Source organism: Excalfactoria chinensis, chromosome 1 (genome assembly GCF_039878825.1).
Source record: "Excalfactoria chinensis isolate bCotChi1 chromosome 1, bCotChi1.hap2, whole genome shotgun sequence".
NCBI lineage: Eukaryota > Metazoa > Chordata > Aves > Galliformes > Phasianidae > Excalfactoria > Excalfactoria chinensis.
Genome location: NC_092825.1, coordinates 6,007,312 through 6,032,456, shown reverse-complemented (window position 1 = coordinate 6,032,456; position 25,145 = coordinate 6,007,312). Strand labels below are relative to the sequence as shown.

At 45.5% G+C, this 25,145-nt stretch overlaps 1 protein-coding gene across 1 annotated transcript in view; it reads left to right on the top strand.

Moving 5' to 3' along the window:
- The first annotated feature begins 9,496 nt into the window (after positions 1-9,496).
- The window catches only part of CCDC3 (coiled-coil domain containing 3), a 40,169-nt gene continuing 24,520 nt past the window's right edge, over positions 9,497-25,145 (top strand). Inside the window, exons 1-2 of the mRNA XM_072343811.1 lie at positions 9,497-10,496; positions 11,397-11,571. Coding sequence (XP_072199912.1) covers positions 10,084-10,496; positions 11,397-11,571 — 588 coding nt within the window. The 5' untranslated portion in view covers positions 9,497-10,083. The remainder of the gene's footprint in view (positions 10,497-11,396; positions 11,572-25,145) is intronic.

Below are 25,145 nucleotides of genomic sequence, written 5' to 3'. Positions count from 1 at the left end.
CTGCCATTTTGATGGCCCTTTGTAGGACTCCCTTCAGCTTATCCATATCTGTATTGTACTGGTGGCCCAGAACTGGAACAAGCACTGTAGGGTATGTCCTTGTCAGTGCTGAGTAGATCAGAAGGTTCTCCTCTCTTGATACTTCCCTTAATTCAGCCAAGAATACCATCAGCCTTCTTAGTAGCACAGGCACATTGCTTCCTCAAGTTCATCTTGATGTCCATCATGACCCCTCAGCTCTTATGGGAATCAGTGTCAGAGGCCTAAAGAAAGACAGGGAAGACAATATCCCCTGCTCCTCCTTCAACCATCAGGCTGGTGAATTCCTTATAGAAGCTTATCTGTTTGGTCAGGTGCAACTTGCCCTTTGTAAATCCATGCTGACTACTCCTGGAGATTTTCTTCTCCTCCATGTGCCTAGAAATGTTTTCTAGAATTAGGCTCTCCATCACCTTCCCAGGGATCATAGTGAGGCTGACAGGCCTGCGGTTCCCTAGGTACACCTTCTTGTCCTTTGTGAAGATAGGAGTGACATTTGCTTTCCTCTGTTTTTCTGGCACTTCTCCCAGCCATGCAGCCACACCACCAGGAGCTGCCATGTGCAGCAGCGGTAGGATTTACACTAGCTCTGTCATTACAAATTAATTGCTTAGGCTGCAGAAACTTCACGAATGCTGACTCTTCACCTTGTAAAATCCAACCCCGTGTCACCCTCCCACCATGACTCACAAGACCCGCCAGTATTCTCAATCTGAAGAGTAGCCACCCACAGCTTCCGTGCTGTAATGGGAAGCAACGCTGCTGAAAAGAACATCAAAATCTTGCTCTTTGTCAGACAGAAACCAAGCCAGAAGTCAGGTTTCAACTTTTGCAGGACTTGACCAAACCTTGTTATTAATTTGGCTTTCAACACAACAGCACTGAAATGCAAAACTGCCCTTTAGGTAGATAGACCACTCTCTCAGATTGTAGCTGATTAGGATTATAGCTCTCCTGCTGCCAGAGCAAGCAAGGTGCTCTGCCTCTTTAATACTAATGCTGGAGTGAAAAAGTGGTGATCAGCCCCAAAAGATTGTGCTCCCACAACAAAGAAGTGGTCACCCCATCCTGCCCAGAGGGTGACTTAAACACAGACGCTGGTAGTACCCAATACAGTCCTAAATAATGTCACTTTATCTACTGCAAATCTGGCTCCAACCATGAACTAGGCAAAGACTTTTAAAAAAGCCAAAAAGCTTAAAAGCGTTTTCCTTATATTATTTAGGCTGTAGGTCAATATCTGTCAGCAAACACCTATTCAGTCAACATCATCACTGCAGTGTGAGGTCTGATAAAGGTTTAATTGCAAAAGAAAAGTACAGCCTCTGGGACCGCAGTTGCAAAAGCAATTTCCTCCTTTACAATGGAGACGGTAACCAAACACCAAACACCCTCCTGCCTGATGAGAACATGAAAGATTTAGGGACAAAGGTAGGGCGTGGGGGGGCAGAGAAGCCTATTGGGAGCCTGGGATGAGCTCAGCCCACGCAACCAGCTCTGCTGGCCTCTGTGCTCCAGCCACTTGGAGCACTTGGGGATGAAAGTGCATGGATGGAGGAGAAAAGACTATGGAACAACACTGTGTCTTTGTTTCAAGTGAAGCAGCCAAATTTACTGTGGGATGCAAAGCTGACCCTGGGGTGAAAGATATAACTGAGCTTCCTCACAAATCGCCCTCCCAGCCCCAAGCCAAACTCAGCAAAGCTTGGATGTATTTGCATTTAAAAGTAAGAAGAGAGCAAAAGCTCCTTCACAGATTGTCCTAGAGGGAATAGAAAGCCGCAGAAGCACTGCAGGACGGTCACTGTGGATTTTATGGTGGACAATATTCTTTTACAGGTTTACTAATTTCATTTCTGGTTTACTAATAACACGTTTATGAACTGCTGTTCACAGCAACTTTTATTAAAAAAGAATACATATGTATATAAAGAGAGAGAGAGAGACGAGTTCACACCTGTGCCTGCTGCTCTATGCTATTTTTCAAGCTTGTAGTTGCTCTCCAGAGAATCCAAGTGACAGATTTATGCAAAACTGCAGTTGGGATCCTTGCTTGCCCTGGAGCAAGGCTTTTATCTGAAGCTCTTCCTCCCCTCCTTCACGAGGTGATGGTGAAGAGGAGGAATACATCACACTTGAAAAAAAAAAGCAAAGGAGAAAAATCTCTCACAGCTGTTCCTAGCAGCTGGGATATATTTAATCAGAGCTGGAAACTAACATACATCTGCGTGAAAAAGAGTTTTTTTTTCCTTTTTCCTTTGGATATGTTATCACCTATGTGGTTCGGGGCTCAACCTCAGCACCAAACTAATGGGTTGTGGGTGATTCTGTACTCAGATTCCCAGTTACACCTACAAACAGGTGATCTTCTGAGTAATGGAAATGTCTTCTTCAGGCTGTCCACCTTGCAAAAGCCCCTTCTGAATGTTTCAAGACCTTACTCAGGCTCTACCTGTGCTCAGCTGCAGTCTCACTGTAGCTGGGTTTTTAATAGTGCCTGCAGAAGGCAGCCCTTCTCTGAACATTGCACTGGGCTACTGTCCTGAACAAATGGGTTTTTAGAGATCTTGGCTTGTTTTATACTTCTGTTTTTAAATGGGAACCACAAAGAAGGTACTTTCTGGTGTCTCAACAAGTTCTCTGTGAACGTGGACCCAAACTTGCTCCTACTTATAGCTGTAGGTAATGGTAAATCTTCAGCAGTAAAAGAACTTCTGATGTCTCCTAACCATCCTGGCTTAATTCAAGGTGGTGAGCCCTCAATAACTGTTTGGACTGTGCTCTCCTAGAGAATAGCTGGGTTCATAGAATCATAGAATTGTTTGAGTTGGGAGGGATACTTTAAGACCATCTGGTCTAACTACCCTGCAGTGAACAGAGACACCTACAGCTAGACCAGGTTGCTCAGGGCTCCAACAAGCTTGACCTTGGATGTCTCCAGGGATGGACCATCCACCACCTCTCTGTGTGTGCAACCTGTTCCAGTGCCTCACCACCCTTATTAGAATACCTAGATGGACTTTCCTGTGATGCTTGTCTCCAGTTATCTGAGTTCATAACTATATTAAGAATTGCACCTTCACAATTGCTTTATGCCGTAAGAAGCTAGTATTGATGGCCTTTTTTGTTCCTAAATCTTATCTTTCCAGTCAATCTCCTTTTCCATCCCAACATTTCAGCCTTATATATAGGTCTTGTCTCTACTCACAGAAGCACATCCTTCCTTGATGAAGAGACCATCAAGATGTTTTCCTCGCGTCTACCCAAGACAAACATGCAAAACATGATGTTATAACCCAAATAGTTAATATAAGACAAGGAGGAGCCAGGGTTAGCAGCTTTGCTAACAGGCACTACAATCCAGCAAATAATTTGCTTGTCTTGCTACTGATGGATTTTGTAGCTCCTGTATCACCTGTCTTGTATGTGTGTCATCAACTGCTAAATCAGACAGTTTTGATGAGCAAAGAGCCATCTGATTCATGAGAACAGGGTTCAGTCTCCATCAGGAGAACTGGATCAGAGCTGGTTTCACTGCCATACTTGAGTCAACTCACAAAGTTAAGCATAGATTTTATCCTTTGCTAAGGACAATATCTAACATCCAAATAAACCTCCTGCACAATGGCAGGGTTGATGTGCTTTTATGTCAACTGCTTAGCAAACAGAAAGGTCTGTGTCATAGATCCAGAAAGCCCTATCATACCAGAGAAGAGCAAGATCTGCTTAATCCAACATTGCTTTAAACTTTCCTTGATGAGTTACTTTCTTCACTACCCTTTTCTCTCACCCCAAGTCTTTTTCTGCCTTTTCACCCACTTCCCCTCTGCCTTTTCCCCACTCTCCCCAGCACTGGGAGGTGAGATCCTGGCCAAATTCTGGAAGAACTGCCAGATTCAATGGGATTCACTCCCTGAATCCAGAGGTCTTTGGGTGCTGGTGAGATACAGATAACGGGCACTTGTGTCCCTTATCACATCCCTGGAAAAAAAATTCAGATACTCCGCTGATTGCTGCAGTTGACGTGGAGAAACATGGTGAATATTAAGCATATGTAGCCTTACAATGGGCTATATTTAAGTAAAAATGAGGTAAATTGCATAAAGGTGTTTTGTAAGAGGTCTGTCGTATACCATGAGGCAACTTTGCTGGAAAGAACATCTCTAATGAGAAATAAATCACACTGACCTTCGCTCTAGGGCTTGAAAGCAGGTTTCTTTGGGGATGCAGAGATTCATTTGCCCTTCAGCAGTGGAAGAATTAAGATGTTATGTTTAACATAAACAAGAGAGGTTTAATCCCAAATCCTCATGTGAGTGCACTTTGTGTTCTCTTAAAAGTTCAGTAATTCCATAAGCAAGATGGACAGTTAGGTTATTTTAGACTCAGAGAAAGCAGGGGAGGAACATGAGAGACATCAAAGGGAATTAACTCATCAGGGTAAGAACCCAGTTGTGAAAACTGAGCACAGTGTGAATTCAATTGCATTAACTATACATTGTGCCAAGGTTGCTCACTATAGGTGACTCTCTCCTCTTGTCTCTGCCCTGCATTAGGCTTCAGACTTGACCACCATTGCTTTCTTCATGTGATTCTATAGTCAAAGAGACCCAGTGTGAATGACAGGGTGTGGAAGGGACAATGACAGGCAAAAAAATGTGGTCAGAGTTACCTCACTTGACTGAGATATGACTGAAATGCAAACTTTATTTTGCCAATACAGTTTTTCTGTAGAGTGACCAATGCAAATTGCTCCATCCTTATTCAACCCTTACTAGCAGGATAAACACAGCTCTTGGGTGAAGAAGTGGATGTGCTACTCCCTCACTGGCTCTTTGGAGATCAGGGGACTGCACCACTTCCCCAGGCAGCCTGTAAGTGGTTGTGATTTCTTCTCATTGTCTTTAGCACTGGAAGAACTCACACTGTGATGAACTTGTTTCATCACCTTCTGAACTCTTAAAACAAGAGTTGGATGTATATATATATATATATATATATATATATATATTTTTTTTTTTTTTTTCTCCAGCTTTTTTCTTCTAAATTCAGTTGTGGTCATGATACAAGAATCCCTAAGGGACATTTTCTAGCCAGTGTGGTCAGATCAGGCTTTTCTAATAGTCCCTTTCTTATGCCTTTAAAACCTCTAACTCCTAAGAGCTGAATTTACCTGGACCAGAGTTCACACCAGAGACAGGAGAATTAGACATCTTTACTCATTCCTCCATGGCTGTGGGAATGATATGTTAAGATATTTTTCCCATCACCAGTTGTATCAGTGGTATGTATGTGTTATGCAGATGTGTGTCTACTGGGAGCTGTGCTCAGACAGCACATTTCATGTTGATTTATGAACAGCCATCTGAGCGCAGCACTGCTGGCCTCTGCTGACTTGGGCTGGAATCAGCCTGCACATTGTTGTTATTCTTATTCTTGGACCTGTGGTCACAACTCATGTTCCAGATGCTGGAAAAAAAACAGAGCTGAGAAGGTCCTTGCTTCAGAACTTGCCCATAGGAGCTGGCATAAAGCAGGGGTTAGATGTGGCTGGACAATGGAGATGAATTGTGAATGGGAAATCAGTAGGTAGAGCTACAAGCTGGTTGGACAGTGGTGGGCCAAGATTGGGTCTGCACAGGAAAAGAAGCTGCAGGACTAAAGACATCACAGGAAAGAGCCTGAACAGCAACTTAATTGTGCGAAAGCATCTCTTCCTGTTGGGACAGTAATGTAGCTGAATGCTACTCTGTGGGTTTCCCACTTTATAGAAGGGTGGATGTGGGGGAAGAAATCTGGCTTTGATATTTTGTAGGCTGGGCTACAAAGGAATCATTGCAGATATATGAATAAAAGACAGCTGAGCTGAGGTTTCAGATCACCTGCACCCGTCAGATGGGCAACCAGACTCCAAGTACTGTGCTCTCGTTTGATACCTGGAGTAATACTCTGTCAATAGTTTAAAGGCAAAAAAAGGCATAGACAAGCTATGTTTTATTGAAAGGCCTAAATCACCTGTATCACCATAGAAACAGCAAAGAAGATCACACAGTCTGGAGGGAGAAATGTTTGGTCTGAATATCTGTGAAGATATGAGAAAGAGAAGGAAGTGCTCCTGCCTGGGAAAGCCATAGGCCTGTCACAAAGCCTACAAGCCTGTCTCAGAGGAGGAAGTGAGTGAATAACTGTGGCACATGCATGAATGGCCTGAGAGCTAATTGGCTCCATTGACGCTCCTCTGATTAGCTCAGTTTTGGCTACAGCACTTGTCAGACCCATGCTGAGTTCACAGCGAAGAAACATTCATGCTGCACCGAAGTCCATCTCAGATCAGATGGTGGATCCCTGCAGAGAAAGCAAACACAGGTCTGAAAGATGTGGCCTCCAGGGAGGGTTCCTAAATCCTTACTTTGTATCACTGATTCCATGCTATCAAGAGCTGGAAGAGAGAGGGCTGCTGGAAGGGATTCGGGTCTTCGTGCTTCTTTTCACTACCTCAGAAACAAAGGGAGAAGGAAGAAAATTGACGGTGTAGAGAAAATTGACTTCAGGAGAGAAAAACTTGAGAGCAAAATGGCATTAATCATTGTGATTCGAGTGCAGATGGCTGTAATTATTTACTAAAGTACTGATCTGAATGTGGTTTATGAGCTCAAGGAAAAACAGCCCAAGGGAGCAGCTTGTTTGGATGGAAGGCAAAGTTACACACAGATGAGCTTCTGACAAGGGAAGGGCCCAGCAGGGGACATCTCATATGGGGCATGAGAGAAGTCACCCCAAACCTTTACAACTGTACCAGACACAGCAAGCAGAGTTAGGGTACTATGGTTAGGCTGTGGTTGGACTTGATCTTCAAGGTTTTTTCCAACCTGGGTAATTCTATGATTCTAAGCATAAATGGAAGACAGCAAGGAATCCAGGCGCTTTAAGGTCAGAGGTATTTTAATTTCATGTGTACTGTATCTGTTCAAGAACTGGGGCCAAGACCTCATTTCAGCTCATTCAGCTCTGAATCAGCCCTGTGGACTCCTGTGTCCTCACAGTGCTGACACTACCACCTCTGCAGGATCACAGAGAAATTCCAAAGAACACTAATTACTTGCTTCCACACTCTGGTAATCACCGCCAAAAGGAGAACTGGAGAGCATCAAACAGAGCCAGTGTGTGCTAGCAATTGCTATTGTGTGTTCTGAGATGGCTCACTGATTCCAGGGCTCTGCTCACATGAGAGCAGTTTAATTCAGACAATTAACAGTGGCATTAATTAAAGACACTTCTACATTCTGGCTCTGAGCTGCCTGTGTTCCTCTCTCTTTTTCCCTGTCCTCTTCCCAGCTGTTACGTGGTTGCTAACAAAAACGTGAGCGATGGCTGAACACGCTCAGCTGAGGTTAAATATTTCCAAGTGCTTCGGGGACAGTTGACCATTACTCACTTGCAACACACAGTAAACAGAGATGGAGCTTAAAACAGGCTCTCTTCTTTCCAGAAGATATCAATTTCTTAAGTATACACTGAAGAAATAGTTCTTGTGTCTCATGTTATCATAAGAATTTGGTTCCTGGGACAAAATAACCTATGGCTACAAATACTGCATCAGCTTCTTGGGGTTCTGCAGAAGCTGGGAATGAAGACACACCTGTGTGTTGCTACCCACACCAAGTATGGGATTCAAGCTGATGAAGCCATTGAGCACCAATGCCAAATGTGCTACATGGAGAGACTGAACATCTCTGCCATCACTTGCAGCACTTCCCTCCTTATGTGATCCTCATGTCTTCAGCCATGTCTCAAAGTGTCCTTTCTGGAAAGAAACCCAACTGTGAGGTTAGTGCCAAAGCCCCTGTGTTCATGGTACTGCACAAAGTGCCTTGAGGACTGCCCTAGCCTCGTGACTACCTGAAAGAAGTGAGGTGGGGTTGGCGTCTTCTCCCAGATAACAGGGAGAATAAAAGGACAAGAGATAATGGCCTTAAGTTGCACCAGGGGAGGTTCAGGTTGGATAATGGGAAATAATTATTCTCAGAGGAGTGGTGAGGCATTGGCACAGGCTGCCCAGGGAGGTGGGGGACTCATTGTCCCTGGAGGAGTTCAAGAACAGGGTGGATGTGGCACTGGGGGACATGGTTAGTGGGAGTGATGGGGGTGGGTTGATGGTCAAACCACATGATCCTATTGGCCCTTTCCAACCTGAATGATTCCACCATTCTGAGTCAGCAACAGCCTCAGTTCTTTATTTTCCTCCTTTGTTCTTATTTCCATATCTAAAACGTACTGAATGAAGCCGTGAAGCCTCCCCTACCACAATGTATTCCCTTCAGTTTCCAAAGCAGAGAGAAACACTTTGTCCTGGTGGTTAACGCTATTCAAAATACAGTTAAACTTGTTGATCTATCGGGATTTCCTGAGGATGTTTCCTTCAAAGCAGTCTTTTCAGATTGCCTGTTCAGATTTCTTTTTTTCCTGAAGGTTATGAAACCATTTGTTGATTTCCAAGAAACACATTGTAAAAAAATAAATGCTATAAAAGCTCCATCGATCATTCCGGAGGATTTGTTAGCAAAAAAAAAAAGAGAAGAAAATGTCTGCTTCTGTTTTAACAACTGTGCTCTTGCATAAAACTACCTTTAAGTTCATCATGGGACCGTGCCATCGTGACATAGGAATATCACCTTTATAGAACTTCCTGCCAACAGCTGAATGCGATGAAGTTATCCCCGAGGGAGACACTTGTCACTGATGTCTCCCTGTCGTGAACTTGGCTTAGTGTTGTGTAACTTGCGGTTCATTCTTTTGCACAGTGCTTCCAACCCTGCCCGTACGTGGGAACCCCCCACCCTGGGCACAGCACCAATGAGGAACAAAAAGGCATCTTCTGCTCCTGACGGCTCCCAGTCCTTCTGGAGAGCAGAAACAGATGGAGACAGACAGACAGAGGAGAGGATTAAAGGAATCAGCCAGGACTTAGAGTCAAACTTTCAGTAGTCATCAGCGTTAGGGAGAGACTTAACCAGGACCACATCTGCATGATATTCATATTCCAACAGAAGTCTTTTTGTTTTTTTTTCAGCATCCCAAGCTCTTTCTTGGCCACGTTATTACCAGTCAGATCTAATGTGGGAAAAGGATAAAAACTTGAACTAGAAGGAGCTATTTCGGGCTGCAGATGGTGCGCGGCCCCTGGGGATGCTCGGGAGCTCCGCAGCAGTGCATGTGCCAGGAGAAGGGTCCGGCTCGGAGCCATCTGCCCGAAAGCTGGAGAAGCCCCAGGGTGCCGCAGTTCTATGGAGTAAGCGGTGGGAAGTGACAGCGCGGAGTGCCGGCTTTTTATTTTTACCTTTCTCAGCAGCTGCATTTTGAGAAAGAGTTGCAGGCTTCTAGGAAAGGAAATCGCAAGTGGGATCTGGCACCTCCCTCAGTCCCTGCCCTCCCTGTTAGACCTGTCTCCACCTCCCTGAGCCCCGGGTACCGCCAGCGTTCCCCGTGGGGTCCGGGGATGCCCAGCGGCAGCTTTAACCCCCCGGGGCTGTGCTTTGCCCTTCGCATCTCCGCCCTTTTACATCTCTCTCTTCTTTGCACGTCCGTGCCGTCCGTCCCGTCCACCTCTTCCCTCCTCATCCCTCCCCTTTGCATCCCTCCCTTTTCACCTCCCCCTTTGCAACTCTCCCATTTCCCTCCCTCCCCTTCGCATCTCTGCCCCTTCGCATGTCTCTCCCTTTTCCCAGCCCTCCCCTTTGCATCTCAGCCGCTCGCATCTCAACCCCTTCGCACCCTCACCCCTTTGCATCTTCACTCCTTCACTCCCCAAACCTTCTAAGTCTCATTATTATTATTTAAATTTACGGGGGACACCTTTGACTTTCCCACCTTTTGCTTCAACCCCATCCCTTCTCCCTCTATCCCTCTCCCTACAGCTTCCACCTATAACATTTCCGGGCTGTCCCCTACCCTCCTTCTCCCCCATTCCCATCCTCAGTCCGCAGTCCCGGTGCCGGACCCGGAGCGGAGCCGGGCGCGCCCCCCCCCGGCTCGGAGCCTCCCGCGATGCCGCCGCCCGCGGGGCCGCTGCTGCTGCTGGGGCTGGCACTGGGGCTGGGGGCCGGGGCGGGCGCCGGGGGGGGCTGCCAGCTGCCGGCCGAGTGGCGGCCGCTGAGCGAGGGCTGCCGAGCCGAGCTGGCTTCCATCATCGTTTACGCGCGGGTGTTGGCTCTTCATCCCGATCCCTACGGGGCTTACAATTATCTGCCCTGGCAACGGGACCCTCCGTCCGGTGCCAGCTCGCAGCACAACCCGGGGGGACTCTTTTATTCGGCTGAGATCGAACTGCTGTGTGACCAAGCGTGGGGTAGCATGCTGGAGGTGCCCGCCGGTTCCCGACTCAACCTCACAGGGCTCGGCTACTTCTCCTGTCACTCGCACACCGTCATGCAGGGCTACGCTTACTTCTTCTTCCTCCGGTGAGTCCCGGCCTCGGGGGTCCGGGGGGGTCTGGGTGCCGTGGCACATATCCGGGCATCCTCCAGGACTGGGAGGGTTGGCCCCGTCCCGCTGCTCTCCACGTAGTATCTCATCTTCCGCACATCCACCCCAAAGAAACATCCCGAGCTGGGATATCCCAGCACTGCTTTAATGCTGAGCTGCTGTTAAGCAGCCCCTGGGTGCTGCTGCTTTTGTTTTTTTTTCATGAACAGAGCTCTTCTCCAGCGCTGGAGAGGGGCCAGTGCCTGTTCTCCGAAGTTTGGCATGAGAGTACAGGAGCAATCCCCAAATGCACACCCGGCAGCGTTCTGTTGGTCCCAGCCAAATCGTGACTTTGGGCTCATTGAAAGAATAAGAAAATAAACCACAATGTGGGAACAAAGCCATTGCCCTGACCTTTCAATCCAAAAGCATTTGCAAAATGTTGCTTTGTGGCTTGTTTCGAAATGCTCGCTATATCCTTACACTGGGTGCATAGCAAAACAAGCTCTGATGCTGTCCAGTGCTCAGTCTGGGACAATATCTTTAAGGACATGCCTTCCAAAAGTTATTTATTGACTTTGAAGGAGCACTTAGACTCAGGGGTCAAGAGCAACGCAATACAAATTCAGTAGGAACCAAAGGCCTAAAGAGAGATTTGACATATTTTGGGAGCTCATTGATATCTGCAGGGCAGCAGGAGCCTGCCAGGTCCTCCCTGCAGCTACCAGGTCAAATGCATGGAGAGAATATAGGCAGCAAAGTACCAGAACTGCTGAGAGCCATGCGATGGCTCAAAGTCTGTCCATGCAACTTTGGTGGCACTTGGCTGAGCTGGAGAACAACAGTGACTTCTGCAATAGAGCCTTAAAGCAGCTGCCCCATGGTTTGTGTTTCAGCATGGATGAGAATTACATTCTCCTGCCACATGGGGTGAACTTCCAGGAGGCGATTTTCCCGGACACCCAGGAGAACAGGAGGATGTTTGCCAGCCTTTTCCAGTTTTCCAACTGCTCGCAGGCACAGCACGCCCTGAGCTTCTCCAGCGACTGGGAGATCCAAGAAGATAATCGAGTAAGGGATTTATTTGCTCTTTGGTGCTTTGTTTTCTAGGTGGGCGCAGACATTCAAGTGTCATTTGCATGCGTATATATCTATATGTGTATATGTATGTATATTGGCTGGTCCCTGATTTTCCTGGTCTGTTGGCACCATCACTGGCAGACAACACCCTGCTGGTGGGGAGATGTTAAGTTCTGCTTTCAGTGCTCACCTCTTTGCTGACCCTTTAACTTCCCTTGGGGCTGAGCAAAGCCCGACATTGATTTGATCGTGAGCAATAGATGGGAAACCAGAATCAATTAGGATCCTGTTGTCGTCTTGCTGTCTGCAGAACCGACACTTTTATTTCAATGAAAATGTTTGGGAGTAGAGCTTTTTGGCTTCTGGTTTCGCTCTTGTCTGGACCACTGCAGGCTGTGAGGGATTATTCTTGCCTAATACACACAGCAGCATAAACATTGATTTCGAAGGTAATCGTCCTAAGCTGCCTTTGTAGCTGCTGGGGGAATAAAGGCTCTTGAGGGCACATTCGTCTGAGTAATGCCAGCACCTGCTCTGGAGCAAGCTGAATAAGGTGCCTTTCTCCTCCCAGGGGAGAGCACGAGAAGTAATTCACCCTCTAGGCAGCTCTCCCTGAAGAAAGTATATTTTTAGCATGGAAAGTCCTCTGGTGTCTGTTGCCAGTGGCTTCTGAGCTTTATGGGGCTGTAGTGTTTGTAATAAATGCAAGCTTTTTATAAACACTTCTTTGGCAGAGAGGAGCAACCTGCAGTGATGTTCTGGGTATATACACTTGCGGAACTGGAACTTGGAGACCTCTTTCTTTTAGTGCCAAACTTTGTTTTATGAGGCTGGTGGTTTCCACGGGGAGCTGAGAACATCTGAAGCATCTCTTTAGGTCAGGATGGGAGGGGACATGTATCATCTCTTGTGTCCTGTGGATTCATGCACAATATTTGTGAAGGCAGAAGCTCTGGCAGCAGCTGAGACTTTTCCCATGGGCTAAGATTGAACTGCTGTGTTGTCCACTGGGTGCCAGTGGCACCATGGGCATGACTCCAGTCCTTGGGATGCCCTGAGAGTACCAGTGTCCCATTCTGGGGAGAGAGGGGGGATTATTGACATTCAAATATACATTTGGAACCAAATGTAGGGGACCCTGATGGATTGGTGCTTAGTGATGCCAATGGTACAACTCACCTGTTAGCTGGAATGGAAACCCCAGGGCAGAACCTAGAGCACATGGATCAAAAGTGCATCTCAGCTGCTGTGCTCCTTGACCCCACACAGCTGTGAGCAGATTAAAGGGAATTACAGCCAGAGCTGGGGGCTTTAAATACCTCTGCACACACCCTATGAGGGGATAAACTGAGCTCAACTGATGGCCATGTTGTCTGCTTCCTTTTGCAGTGAAAAGTAAAAGCTTCCTCTGCACTAGTTAAAAATAGTTTGGATTGTGCTCCCATTCAGCCCATGCATCAGTGCTATTGTGTTGGAGATAGATAGGCTTCTTGGCTATCGCTGCATTAGGAATTGGCTTCTCCTTCTTAGCATTACCCTTCTCTTCCCAGTGTGGATTGGCATCTCTTCCCAACAGGCATGGTTGGCATTTTGCTCCTTGCTTTGCCTTATCAGATCCAGTGGTGATGGGATCAAGTCTGAGGGAAGAGACAGAGGTGCTGATGTCCTCAAACCAGAAGGTGAAGGTCTAGGTTGAGGAACTGAGGGTCCCACCTTTGAGTCTTGGGATATCTTCACACATGGCTCTGTCAACAACAAGACTCCAAAAGACTTTTTCCCAGTGCTCCTCGCAGCCCCATAAGGACTGTCCCACAGAATGAAAAGATGCCGGCTCCTTCTCCTCCTCTCTCCTGTTCTGCCCAGCGCTTGGGGGAACAAATAGATGTGCAGAAAATCCTCAACACACTGACACGGTAAAGGGATACAGAGCGCAGGAAAACCTTACAACTGTCGGAAAGCCCCTGGGCACATGGTAAAAGGAGGCCAGACTCCAGACAATTTGCTGGGGATAACACATTCCTCGTCCTGACTGCTACTGCTGCTGGAAGCTGTAACCAGCTGCATCTTTAAGCCCCTTCAATCTGGGCTGAGGGCCAGGCGCTGCTATCCATGGTTTTCCAACAACCCCACAGTCTGATGAATTTACTCAGGTTCTTGTTCTGGCCATTTTGGAGAGCAACAGTAGCTCAGCTGTCCTTTCTTTGCGCAGTTCCACTTTGGCCTCCATGCTTGTAATCAGTTAGGCTCTATCCTAACCTTTCTCAGCCTCTCAGAGATGCTCACAGACCTCCTGCTTTGCTTTGGTTTACCACAAGATTGGTGCTAAAGCCCTGAGCTTCTACCACACCACAGCTGGAGTTTAACGAATCGCTTCAACTCCTCTCCCTTCTGTTTGAAGCTTAAGAGCTGATGCTGGTGGAGATAATGATACAGGAACTCTACTTTGCCCCTCTGGAGTTACAGTTTTAGGCTGTTCTTCCCACTCTCCAGCCCATTGGAGAAATGCAGTAGTTGCCTATAAAACAAATCTTGCAGTCGCAGCAGTTTCCTTTAATAAGGTGTTTTTATTAAAGAAAGGACCAATTAAGGAGTAATAAAAACCTGATTAAAATTCTTAAAAGCTCTGTGTTTGTACTCAAGCCTCACATTGATGCCCGAGGGGAGACCTGTGGATGCATCAAAGAATGTTCACTTTTTGGGCTGTGCTGTGCTGGCTGAGGCACAATTTCCAGCTCCCTTCTGGCTTTGGGAAGTGCCCTGGAGTCCTCTTGGCCTCTATCCAGTTCTTCCCTCAGTGCCTATGATTGCTCACTAAACCTTGCATTACACCCAGTTGTTGTCTGTAGGTTGGTGCAGCCAGTAGCACTGGAGTTGCATTGCTGAAAGATCCTGATGCTTTTAGGGAGCAGCCTTGGGACCTCTTTTTTTGCTCAAAAGCAGTCCTACAGGTCATAGAATCATAGAATTCTATGTGGTCTATCAAGTGTTCCAAGGTCAGGTTGAACACGGTGCTAAGCAACCTCATCTAGTGTCTCATCTTGTGGTTGGCAACCATGCCAGTGGCAGGGGTACTGGAACTGGATGATCTTTAAGGTCCCTTCCATTGCAAGCCATTCTATGATTCTACGATCCTAAGTTGGAAGGGATCCACAAGGATCATCAAATCCAATTCCTCAGAGTTTTCTTTGGGTGATAGATATGAACATTCAGCGTTACATCATCACCCTCCTTGCTATCCAAATGCGCCAATGCCTCTTTCTCGTAACAGATTTTGCTACATGCTAAATGGTACTTTTCTGCATGAAGAGAGTTGATTTCTGCTTGCTGAAGCTGAGAGGAGGTGATGAGAAAGCAGTTTCCCCTCTTGCAGTGCCCCATGCAGGCTTTCACATTTCAGTACAAAGCTGGTAGCTCACATTTCTCCCCCTGAATGGCCTTCTGTAGGGCTGTGCAGTCTCTTAATTGCTGCCTTTTCTGCATAGAAAGGATTACACCAGGGTAACTTGAGGCCCTGTTTATGGAGTCTATGGAAGTATGAGGGTCAACTCTATGGAAGCGTTGAACATGCCTGCAGTTAGTTATTACTCAGAGGAGTTTTAGCTCTTGGTTTTGTTAACAAGTTGATGAGGAGGCTCATTTTTATTGGCTTATTCAGTTTGCAGGAGGAGATTTTATTGAGCCTTTCTCCATGAATTGCTTTTTCCCCTCTCAATCATCAGACCTGCAGCCCGGCTGCTACTTCAGCTGATTTAGGTGAATTATTTTCCTTCTCAATTTTAGAGAGACCCTCAGGGATTTCTATGGGTAATAATAAAGCTTTCATGGAAGTTGTCAGCATTCCTAATAAAAAGCAAGGTGACTAACAAGTTAGGAGGCAATCTACAAATGCCTGCTTAGCATCTTCTTCTCCAGTGGCACTTTGGCCGCTGTAACAAGCACCTCATGACCCAGTTGTAACACCTGCAAGGCTTTGAAGCAGCTAAAAAAGGAACCAGATAAGAAAAGCAATTGTAATTGCATAATTAGCTTTCCCATTATTATACAAAGAAAAAAATTGAATGAAATGTCATTCTTCCTCTGCAGAAATGGAGGAAATAGTTTCAAAGCTATTTGTATTTCAACAGAGGGCATGTGAATACACTGGGAGCCACTGGGTTGAGTCACTCCCTGAACCCATCCCTGGGCAGCAGTGTTTGTAGCCTCTTCCTTGTCCTGGTGACCTCAGCTGGGCGGATGGTCATGGCTCACATTCAGAGACACTTTGTAAGACCATTAAGGCTTAAATCATGGAGAAACAGCATCTCCCACAAAGGCTCCTTGGGCTACCAGAGAATGACTTGGATGTTTGTCCTGGTAGTTTCCTCTCTGCTCTGGGTTCTAGGGGAGGAACTGGAGGGCTGGGAAGTGCCAGTCATGGGTAGCCATCCTTGTGTTCTAGTGCGTACTGTGGAGCCCACTGCAGTCTAGCTGGGTTAAGGCAGTTTTCCTTAATTCCCATGTACTGGCCTTCTGTTTTTTCTTACAGCATGAGCTACATGAAGGATCCTCCCTTCCCTGATCCTGAGGCACTAGGGAAATAGAAAATGCTCTCTTTAAAACTCCAGTGTGGCAAGGGCAAGGCAAAATGACCTCAAAGTAGATAAAAATAGGGTACAATAAAGGTTTGAAATTCTTTTTTTTTTACATTAGTTTTCTTTCCCTGCAGCTTGTTGAAGCAGCAAAATACCATGGCAGAGAATGCCCATTGCTTCCATCTCATTTTAATGATGTTCTACTGTGCTTTTGTTTTCCTTCTAGTAACCCACCCAAGGAGCATATCCCTGCCCTGCAATCTGTGTTTGATTTGCATAGTTGTGAGCTGCATTAAATGAGAAGGACAACTGCTGAAAAGTGTCTGGGATGAAGGGAAACCACAAGATAGCTGATATATTTGGGTAATGTCCCTTGGAGTCTTTTGGTGTGGAAATGGCATGGACTCATTTCCCACTCAGCCTGTGATGGGGGACTCTTAGGGATGTGGTAAGCATCTCCCTATCAGTTTTCTGTCTTCCCACATGAACACAGAGTGATAAAATAGAGAACAAAAGGCCATGGAAGACTTCAAAATCCGTGGGATGTTTCCACTGCACACTAACATTCCTTTATTTGTAGCACCCAGATGGTGTTTAGAGTATTTCCAAGCAGGGAAATGGGGAAATGTCTCTATTCCTAGAGTGCCTTATAGAGGCACCCTTTTTCTTTATTATGAGGCAGCTTGCCCATTTGTTCTCATACAGTGTCACGTAGCAGGGTTGACCTGAAGCAGTGTATGAAGTCTTCAGTTTGATATCAGTTGTGATTAGTCTCAGTTTGGGGTTGAAAAGAGAACCCTCTGAACTCTGGAAGCTTGGTGCAGGGCAAGGCAAAAAGAGGTGAGAATACACCAGTGTCCCACCAACTGGTGGAGAAATCTGGACTACCTTGCTCACCATCAGTGGATGTAGATTGCTTCAGAGCACAGCCTGCTCTGACTATGCACATTGAGGTACATGATATCCTCAAAATTATCCTGCTTCCAGCCTGCCAGGCGAGGAAATGCCTGGGCAGCCATGAGTATGTGTGCATGGCTGCTGCCTCTGAAGGCAATCCTTCCAGGAACTAGCGATGAGCGGAGACCCACATGGCTTCAGGCTGCTTTTAATTATACAGAGCCACATTTTCAATGACTTCTGCCAAATGCATTAAATTATTCTGGATTTCGTGGCATGAGGCTACCTACTTCTGTACATGAGCAGGCATCTGACCTCAACCACAGCAGATCATTTCATCTCTTGGTCTGGCTTCTCCTTCAGTGTTTGCTCAGCTGTATAAAGATTTTTTTTGCAAGCCAAGAGCAGAAGCAATATGTTTCCCAGCTGGATAAGAAAGATGCAGCAAACCGGATGGGGCCAAATTCACAGAGTGTGGCACAAGTGAGATGTCAACATTATGGTCTCAGGGCGGATTGGAGATGTGGATGTTTGTCAACCTGGTCATGTTCCCTCTGTGTTAGCATGAAGTCTGGTAGAGGCAGGCATAAGAGATACCTCCTGCAGAAGGCAGTGGAAAGTTTGAAGAGACACAGACCTCTTCCTCCAAGCCTGCTAGAGATGGCAGTGTCATGATTCAAACAGCAACAAGAAGATATGAAAAGACCAAGTCTGACTTTGTTTCCCCATGTGTGAGCAGCACAGTGATTCCTCTGCTTTTCTGTCCTCATGCTCATGGCCTTTCCAGCATTAGAAGGAGATGGAGGACATCCCACTGCATGTAGACTGGGAAGGCTGAAAGGGCAAAGAAGGCCCACCAATGCTGGTGGGGACATGAGCAGTTACTGGAGCTGGGACCTGAAAAGGTGTGGGGCAACACATGCTTGAAAACGTTTGTGTCTACATCCAGATCACCTTCCTTGACGCAGGTTCTTATAGGTAAGGTACTCCCAGGGTACCCCTGGCTTCCAAGGAGGAAAGTCAAGGCCCATGTTCCTGTAGGGTATTATCTTATGAATCCAAGGCAAAATACAACATGAAGCCCAAAAAAGCAGGTAATGGTGGCAGTGGTGTTGTTTGCTTATTTGTTTTTCAGCCATTCATACTTATCACATTTGTCCTGTGGTTTTTCAGCCATTGAGAGTAGCATTAGCTGCTACTGGAAGATGGTCAGGAATGCTTCCCTGTACTTGGAGTAACTCACCAGGAATATTTCAGTGCTTTTTGTTGGGTTGGGAGCAGGAGGGAGAAGCAAACATCTAAGACAGGTATACCTGGATTTCTGCCTGCCTGGATTCTCCTAGGTCACAGTCTGGGCTGGCCATTCTGAGGACTGTATTCATAGTGAATATCTGGAAGGTTTTCTTATCCAGGAGCAGACACAGTGAATGATGGATGCTCCCAAGCTGTTGTTCAACCCAAATATGGGAGACTCTATCTAATCTGTAAGTCTGTAGATCTGTTAGGTGTTCTTGCATGTGAAGATTTCATGCTTTGTCTTTTTCAATAGATGGGAAGGATGATTTATGGGGTCCAGGACCAGCAGTCTTGGGCTAAGTTCTGTCCTTAGTACAAACACTTGTCTGGCTGTGAGCAGAGTCGCACTTTGGTTTAGTTATTGGCCACAGTCAATCCTGTATGCAATAAGAAGTCCTTCATTTCCACTTGTGCCTTTCCTCATTTACCTGTGAGATTAAAAAGAAAAAAAAAAAAAAAAAGAAAAGAAAAAGGAGAAAATGTTTATTAAAACTAACAACTGTGGAAATCCAGCTGGCAGATGGGACACCTATAATGTTGCCTGTAACCGGATCAGTCATTCTGCCTTGAAGGGAGATGAGGTCTTTCAGTCAGGGACATATTTTCTCCCAGCCCATGTATTTTGATGTTTATTTTCACGAAGGGGAAGCCAAGTTGGCTCCGAGGCAGCAGTAGTTCAAGTCCTCAATGGAAGCTGCGGATGCAGCCTTCTAATATCTATCCTGCCTCCACCAGCCAAATGACTTTCCAAATTTCCCTGCAGAAACATCCTTGCCCCATGGAACTTGGGCATGGGCAGCCACGTGGTTGCAGGTTTAGCTTTGCTGCCAGCCTGGAACACAGAGCCAATGCAAACCATTTTCAGGGCACTGGGAGAATAGGGTTTTGGCATGGCCAATTGCAGCTGGTTACTGCCAGAAATGTTGCAGGTGCTTCTGGCAGCTGTTGCAGCGGCTACCTCCTTTCACTGCCACAATTAGAGGTTTCTTTTGGAACGATACCGCTACAACTGCTGTCCAGTTATCTGTAAAATGAAGTCCAATAGGGAAAAAAAACTTACTGGGAGAGAAGCAATTTTCCATGACGCTGTGTAATGTGAAAAGGAAAGAGCAGAGGGAGGGCTATCTCATTCTGAGGATGGTAGAAGCGAGGCTGTGTTCCCTAGTTCAGTGGAGACGATTCTCTTTGAACTAGGATTTATCTCCAGGGAGATTAGAAATGACTGTCTGTAATCTGTTAACTAATTTTTCTATCTCCTGTGCCCTTCCTTTTGCCTCTCCATGTCTTCCAAGGACATGTGTTTGGATGTGTGACATGTGAGCACCTGGGGTTTGACTACTTATTCAAACCAAACTATGCTGTTGGATGGTGATGGCACATGTTCTCTTTATTGCCTCAAAATACAATGAGTTTGTCACCTCCATTCATCTTCACTGCAAACCTGTTTCAGAGCACGTTCACTTGTTTGTCTTGCTTTCGGTCTTTCCAGAGACTTTACAAAGCACAATTATGTTCTCCTGGATGTTCTTGATTATATATATATATATATTTATTGTGGAAAAAACTCAGTTGCATAACTGGATGGTAGTTGGGGAGAGAAAGAAAGGAAAGTCAGAGTAGAGGAACAGCTTGTGCTGATGCCGGCTGAGGACACAAATAGAAAGTCAGATGATGTAACTCCCCATTTCCATTGCATGGGGAAAAGTTTTGTTTCAGAGTCTCTGAAGCATGAACATAACAGCCGCATCTACTCAATATCTTCTGTTTTGTTGTGGAGCAGGAAAGCTCTTTCCACATAAAAGCGTTGTGTAGGGTTGTGGAAGTGACACTGAGGCCCTGGTGCATGTCCAGAGAATGGCAACAAAGCTGTGAATGGTCTGGAGCACAAGTCTTATGGGGAACTGGGATTGTTTGGTCTGGAGGCTCAGGAGAGACCTTATTGCTCTCTACAACTGCCTGAAGGGAGGCTTTGGCAAGGTGGGCCTCTTCCCCTGGGAAATGGCAATAGGACAAGAAGTAATGACCTTAAGTTGTGCCAGGAGAGGTTCAAGTTAGATATTAGGAAAATTTCTTCCCAGAAAAAGTGAGGCATTGGCACAGGCTGCCCAGCGAGGTGGTGGAGTCACCATACCTGGAGGTGTTCAAAGGAAGTGTAAATGTGACACTGAGGGACATGGTTTAGTGGGCATGATGGTTGATGATTGGACTGGATGATCTTATTGGTCTTTTCCAAACTTAATGAGTCTATAATTCTATGATTCTAAGGGGAGGAATGATGAGCTCCATGGGAGAGCTCTGTTGGACACCAGCCTATGCTCTTGAGTGGATAAGAAATGCTATGAGTTTATTCCTGGCCTACAAACAGTGCCCTAAGCTGAGAATCTCCATGTACATGGTTTATCAGTAGGAAGGATGCAGGCGGATTGTACTTGGTCTGCATGTATCTGTATTGGAGAGATAGCTGTAAGTAAAGACAAATTAAAAATAATGGGTATAAATAAGAGAAAGAAAACAATCATAGAGATAGGAAATGAGGATATAATGTACTGAAATGTGTAGCCAACCAATGTGATGAAATCTCCATTATTTACATGCTTTGATTCAAGCTGGGAGGTTGCAGCGAGTCTGTTAGTCAGAAGAGACTCTCCATAGGCTTCCTGCCTCTGGAGGAATATCCATTGCATGAGGCATGACAGAGTTTTGGGATAAGGTATAATGTTTCACTGTGCTCTGCCCTGGTTCATTCCTCAAACAGAATGGCTGTGGTGACAGTAGTGTCTCATTCCCTTGATGCCCCATTCCCAGGATGAGCAACCCTGGGAGGTGGCACATAGCATCCACAGCCCACCTCCTGAAGCCTTGAAGATGACTGTGGTGATGTGGATTGGAAACAGCTTTAATAATGCCCCATGGGAGAGCTGTTGCTTCCATCAGCAGTTGTTTTTCTGCCTTATACATGTTTTAGGCCGGCAGCATGTTTTGTTTGAGTTCAGAGATTTGCCCCTTCACAATCTGCCCATTAAAATCTTAATTGAGCCGGTGTTTTCCTAAATCTCAGTTTCTAAGGACAGGGAGCAAATGTGATTCTTGGTTCCTTTCCCAAAAGTGCAGAACTTTGATTAAACGTATCCAGGAAATAGTGTTTTACGCTCAAATCTTTCCTGCTGCAATAGAAATGGCTCAAAAACACATTCAGTGACAAAATCCAAATGTTTAACTTATGTCTATATGGGCAGCTGAGATATTGATGTGAAATATCCCAATGCTTCCAAATTAGTGGCAATCAGGAGCTGCTTCTTACGGGAGGGTGCTGCTCCCAAATCACTTTACTGACGTTGAGAATGAGTGGGATCCTTCCATCACAACATCAGCACCTGGGACTAAACACGTACTGGAGCTAATTAAAAAGAAGCCCAAACTAGAGCCATGGTTCTGTATCCAGACATCAGGATTGACCTCGAGTTTGCTTTCTGCTCACTGTCAGAAACATCTGAAACAGGAGAAGCCTCCCATGGTTGCTGCTAACAAAGTGGTGTTTATCATGTTCTGGTAATTACATTTGCTGTGGTATTTACAGCATTTCCTCTGTTTTGAAATGGAGTAATCTCAGGCTTGCCCAGGGCGAATCATGTACTCTAACCTGCTCCCAATCCTACACATAGCTTTAAACCACTGGTAGTGTCCAGGCTTGGTCTGTACCCCACAAAGGGACTGTGGATATTGCAGCACTGCAGTGTCTGTCAGGGAGCAGTATCTTTTTCCTTCATCTACAGATTCTGGGGATTTATCTTTATTTATATATATATTTTATCTTGGAAAGAGACAGGCAGTCTTTGTAGGCAGCAGCAGAGTCAGCCAAAGTAGGGAAGAAGTGGAAACAGTCTCTCTGTCTAGTTAAAAGAGGATTCAGAGCCATTTGGGACCCCAAAAGAAGAACAGGTCATGACAGGCTTGCCCTGGGCTTTCAGGGGGAGACTCAGTACTGTCTGCCCTGGGAGGTCATCAGCACCCAGCAGAAGTTCAAATGTGGTATTCCCCAACTTATTGTCTTAGACATGTGGTTCCAGTTAGTGTAACACATGTTTCACTTAAATAAGGGAAACCACTGAAAGAACAGAACTCATTTTTCTTTCTTTTTCCACACTCATGCCCAGAAAGTTGAGATCAGGCCAGCAGGGCATCACTGGCATTTCCAACCCTGGGTAGGAATCAGTGGCCAGGCTGAGACCTTCATGGGAACAATGTGGTCCCCAGAAGTGGGTGCCTTTTATCATTTGAGATGCCTAGGAGATCTGAAAGAAAGCAGAAGACCAGCAATAGCAGGAAGCTTACTGTTCACCTGAACATCACCTTCTGCAGTGTCAGCCTGGGGACAACATGGGCAGTTCATGTAGCAGCAGGTGGCACAATGTGTGCAGGTGAATAACACTCCCAGGAATCCCAAATAAAAGAGGACAGAGAGCATTTCAGCTAACCAAAGAGTGGTGTTCATTTTAGGATAAGAAGAGCAGTCATCTGTGGTCCTCTGCAGATGTCTTGGACACCTGAAGTTGCCCAAGAAAGAGTTGGACACTTTGTTTGGCCTCTAGAACTCCACTGTTAGGAAATCTCAAGACAATGGTCTTTTGTACAGACACCTTCTACCTGCTGACATCTAAACTGAAGTGTGTTAGTGTCTGAGCTGAAATCTGTCCCACGTTTCATTTATCCTTTTAATTAGGAGGATTCCTAACAGAACTGCTACTTATAGAAATGCTTGAGGCAACAAATCTTAGTGACACCAGCGTTATATCCTCTCTTTTGCAGCACTGTTGCTTCCTCTGTACAAAAACTGACTCTGAATTGACAAGTTAATGAATGTGCATCTTATGGCACAAAAGACGTGGTATGGTCTCAAATAAGTAAAAAGGTTTCCACTTCCCTTATAGTAAGCAGTTGGTGGCTCTCTCCTGGAAGTAAAAGTTGTTTCTGGGACTGAGATCCAGATCTTTAGTGCCAGAGCCACTGGACCGTCCTGTGTAGTTAGGGAGGTAGTCTCAGGCTTGGTCTGAGTGCTTCCAAAACCAGACTGAGTATTTATCAGTATCTAATGATTTCTGCTGGGCTAAGGGAATCACTCCTCCAGTTCTTTCTCTGACCCAAGTTGTACTTGCATTGTCAGCTGCATTTGGCATCTCTAACTTCTTGTCTAGAGCAGTGATTGGGAAATCCATGCCCAGCAAAACATGTGAGTTGAAAGAGCTTCTGTGCTGCATCCAGTGGTGAGGGTAACCCTGCAAATGCATTTTCTTCTTGCCTTTTGGGTGAAGGTGATACATTAATGTTGAGAAACAGAGCTCACGTAAGCTCACGCTGTGGTCTGGCCTTGGCCCTGTATGGTCTTAATGTGATCTAAAAGGGACTGGTGTGTTCCTGCAGCATTTATTCTACAATACCATAACCACGACTATGGGTCTGTCTCACCACGTGCTTTTCCTTCAAATAGACATTCTGGGCTTAGATTCAGTGGATTCAAGAAAAGGCCAGAGCTTGAGGCAAGCACTGCAACCTGCCCAGGGTCCTCCTTTGTGCAATGCTGTGTGGAGCAGGTGGCTTGAATTTGCTCAGAGCTTATGATGCCTATTGGAATCTTTATCTTCTTAAAGCCTTTGGATAAGAATTCTTGAATGCTTGTAAGACATTGATTTTTAGTTTGTGGATTTAAATCCAATTTTCTAAATTGTTTTAAAGCAATTCCATGTGTTTTGAAGTTCCAAAGCCCCTAGTCTCCTTTCTTTATAAGCTTGCTGTCAATTACAGACTGATTTAGGAAATGGTGCAAAATGTGTAAATAGTTCTATTTACAGAGAGAGAGAAAAAAAAGGATTTTTTCAAGATGGTGCAAGGAGAGGAAAAAAAGAAATGAAAACACACGTTAACAGTACTTTATCAAAAGGAAACAATATCTCTAACCATGGAATGCCTTAGACCCCAAAGCTGGCAGTAACAACCACAATAAGCTTTCTAATCCAGGTAGCATTGTTGGAACCATCATGTAAGACAAGCTTTTTCATTAGGCTTTTTAAATTACTTCAGCATTGATTTTAGAGCTTTTCTATTTGATCTTCTAGTATATATTCTTGATGGGATTTTAAACATAATTTTTTTTTCCACATATTTTATGCATAAATATTTTGGCTTGGGATTGGCTTTGTGGTTGATATATACATACATATTTATATGCATTGAGTAGTGCTTGAAAGGCATTAGCTTGTCCTCTTCAATATTGCTTGCAAAATGGGAAGAAAGGCTGAATTTCTTCACTCCATGCAGTTCTCTAAAGTTCTGAAGCCAACAGAGTGAAGTACAGAAGTTCTTTTGACAAATGTTCCAATATTGGAAGCCCTGAATTAGTGCAAAATAGTTGCCTTATGAGCAAAAAGTAGAGAATGCAAGTTTAGACTACAAAAGAAGTGGGAGTTTCGTGCTGTTTTGGTTTTAAAAGCTGACACAGCAGTTAAATTACATACAAGTGAAGCAACCCATTGAATAGCCATATCTCCTGCATTCTGTATCATCTACTTAGCAGAAGTTTGAAGCCCTCTCCTGTTTCCATGGAAAGTGAAGCAGCAGATGGTGGACAGGAAGGGTACTGCACAGTGACTGAAAGGAGAGCAGGCGCCTCCATATGGGCTACTGGGTCATCTCCATAGAGTCAGTTGTCTAACCTGGAGCTGAATCCAACTCTGGAGGTTTTGAACTGGGGTAAAAGTCTACAGTTTTTTCTCTTCTTATTTCAAAAAGATTTGGAAAAAAACTTGG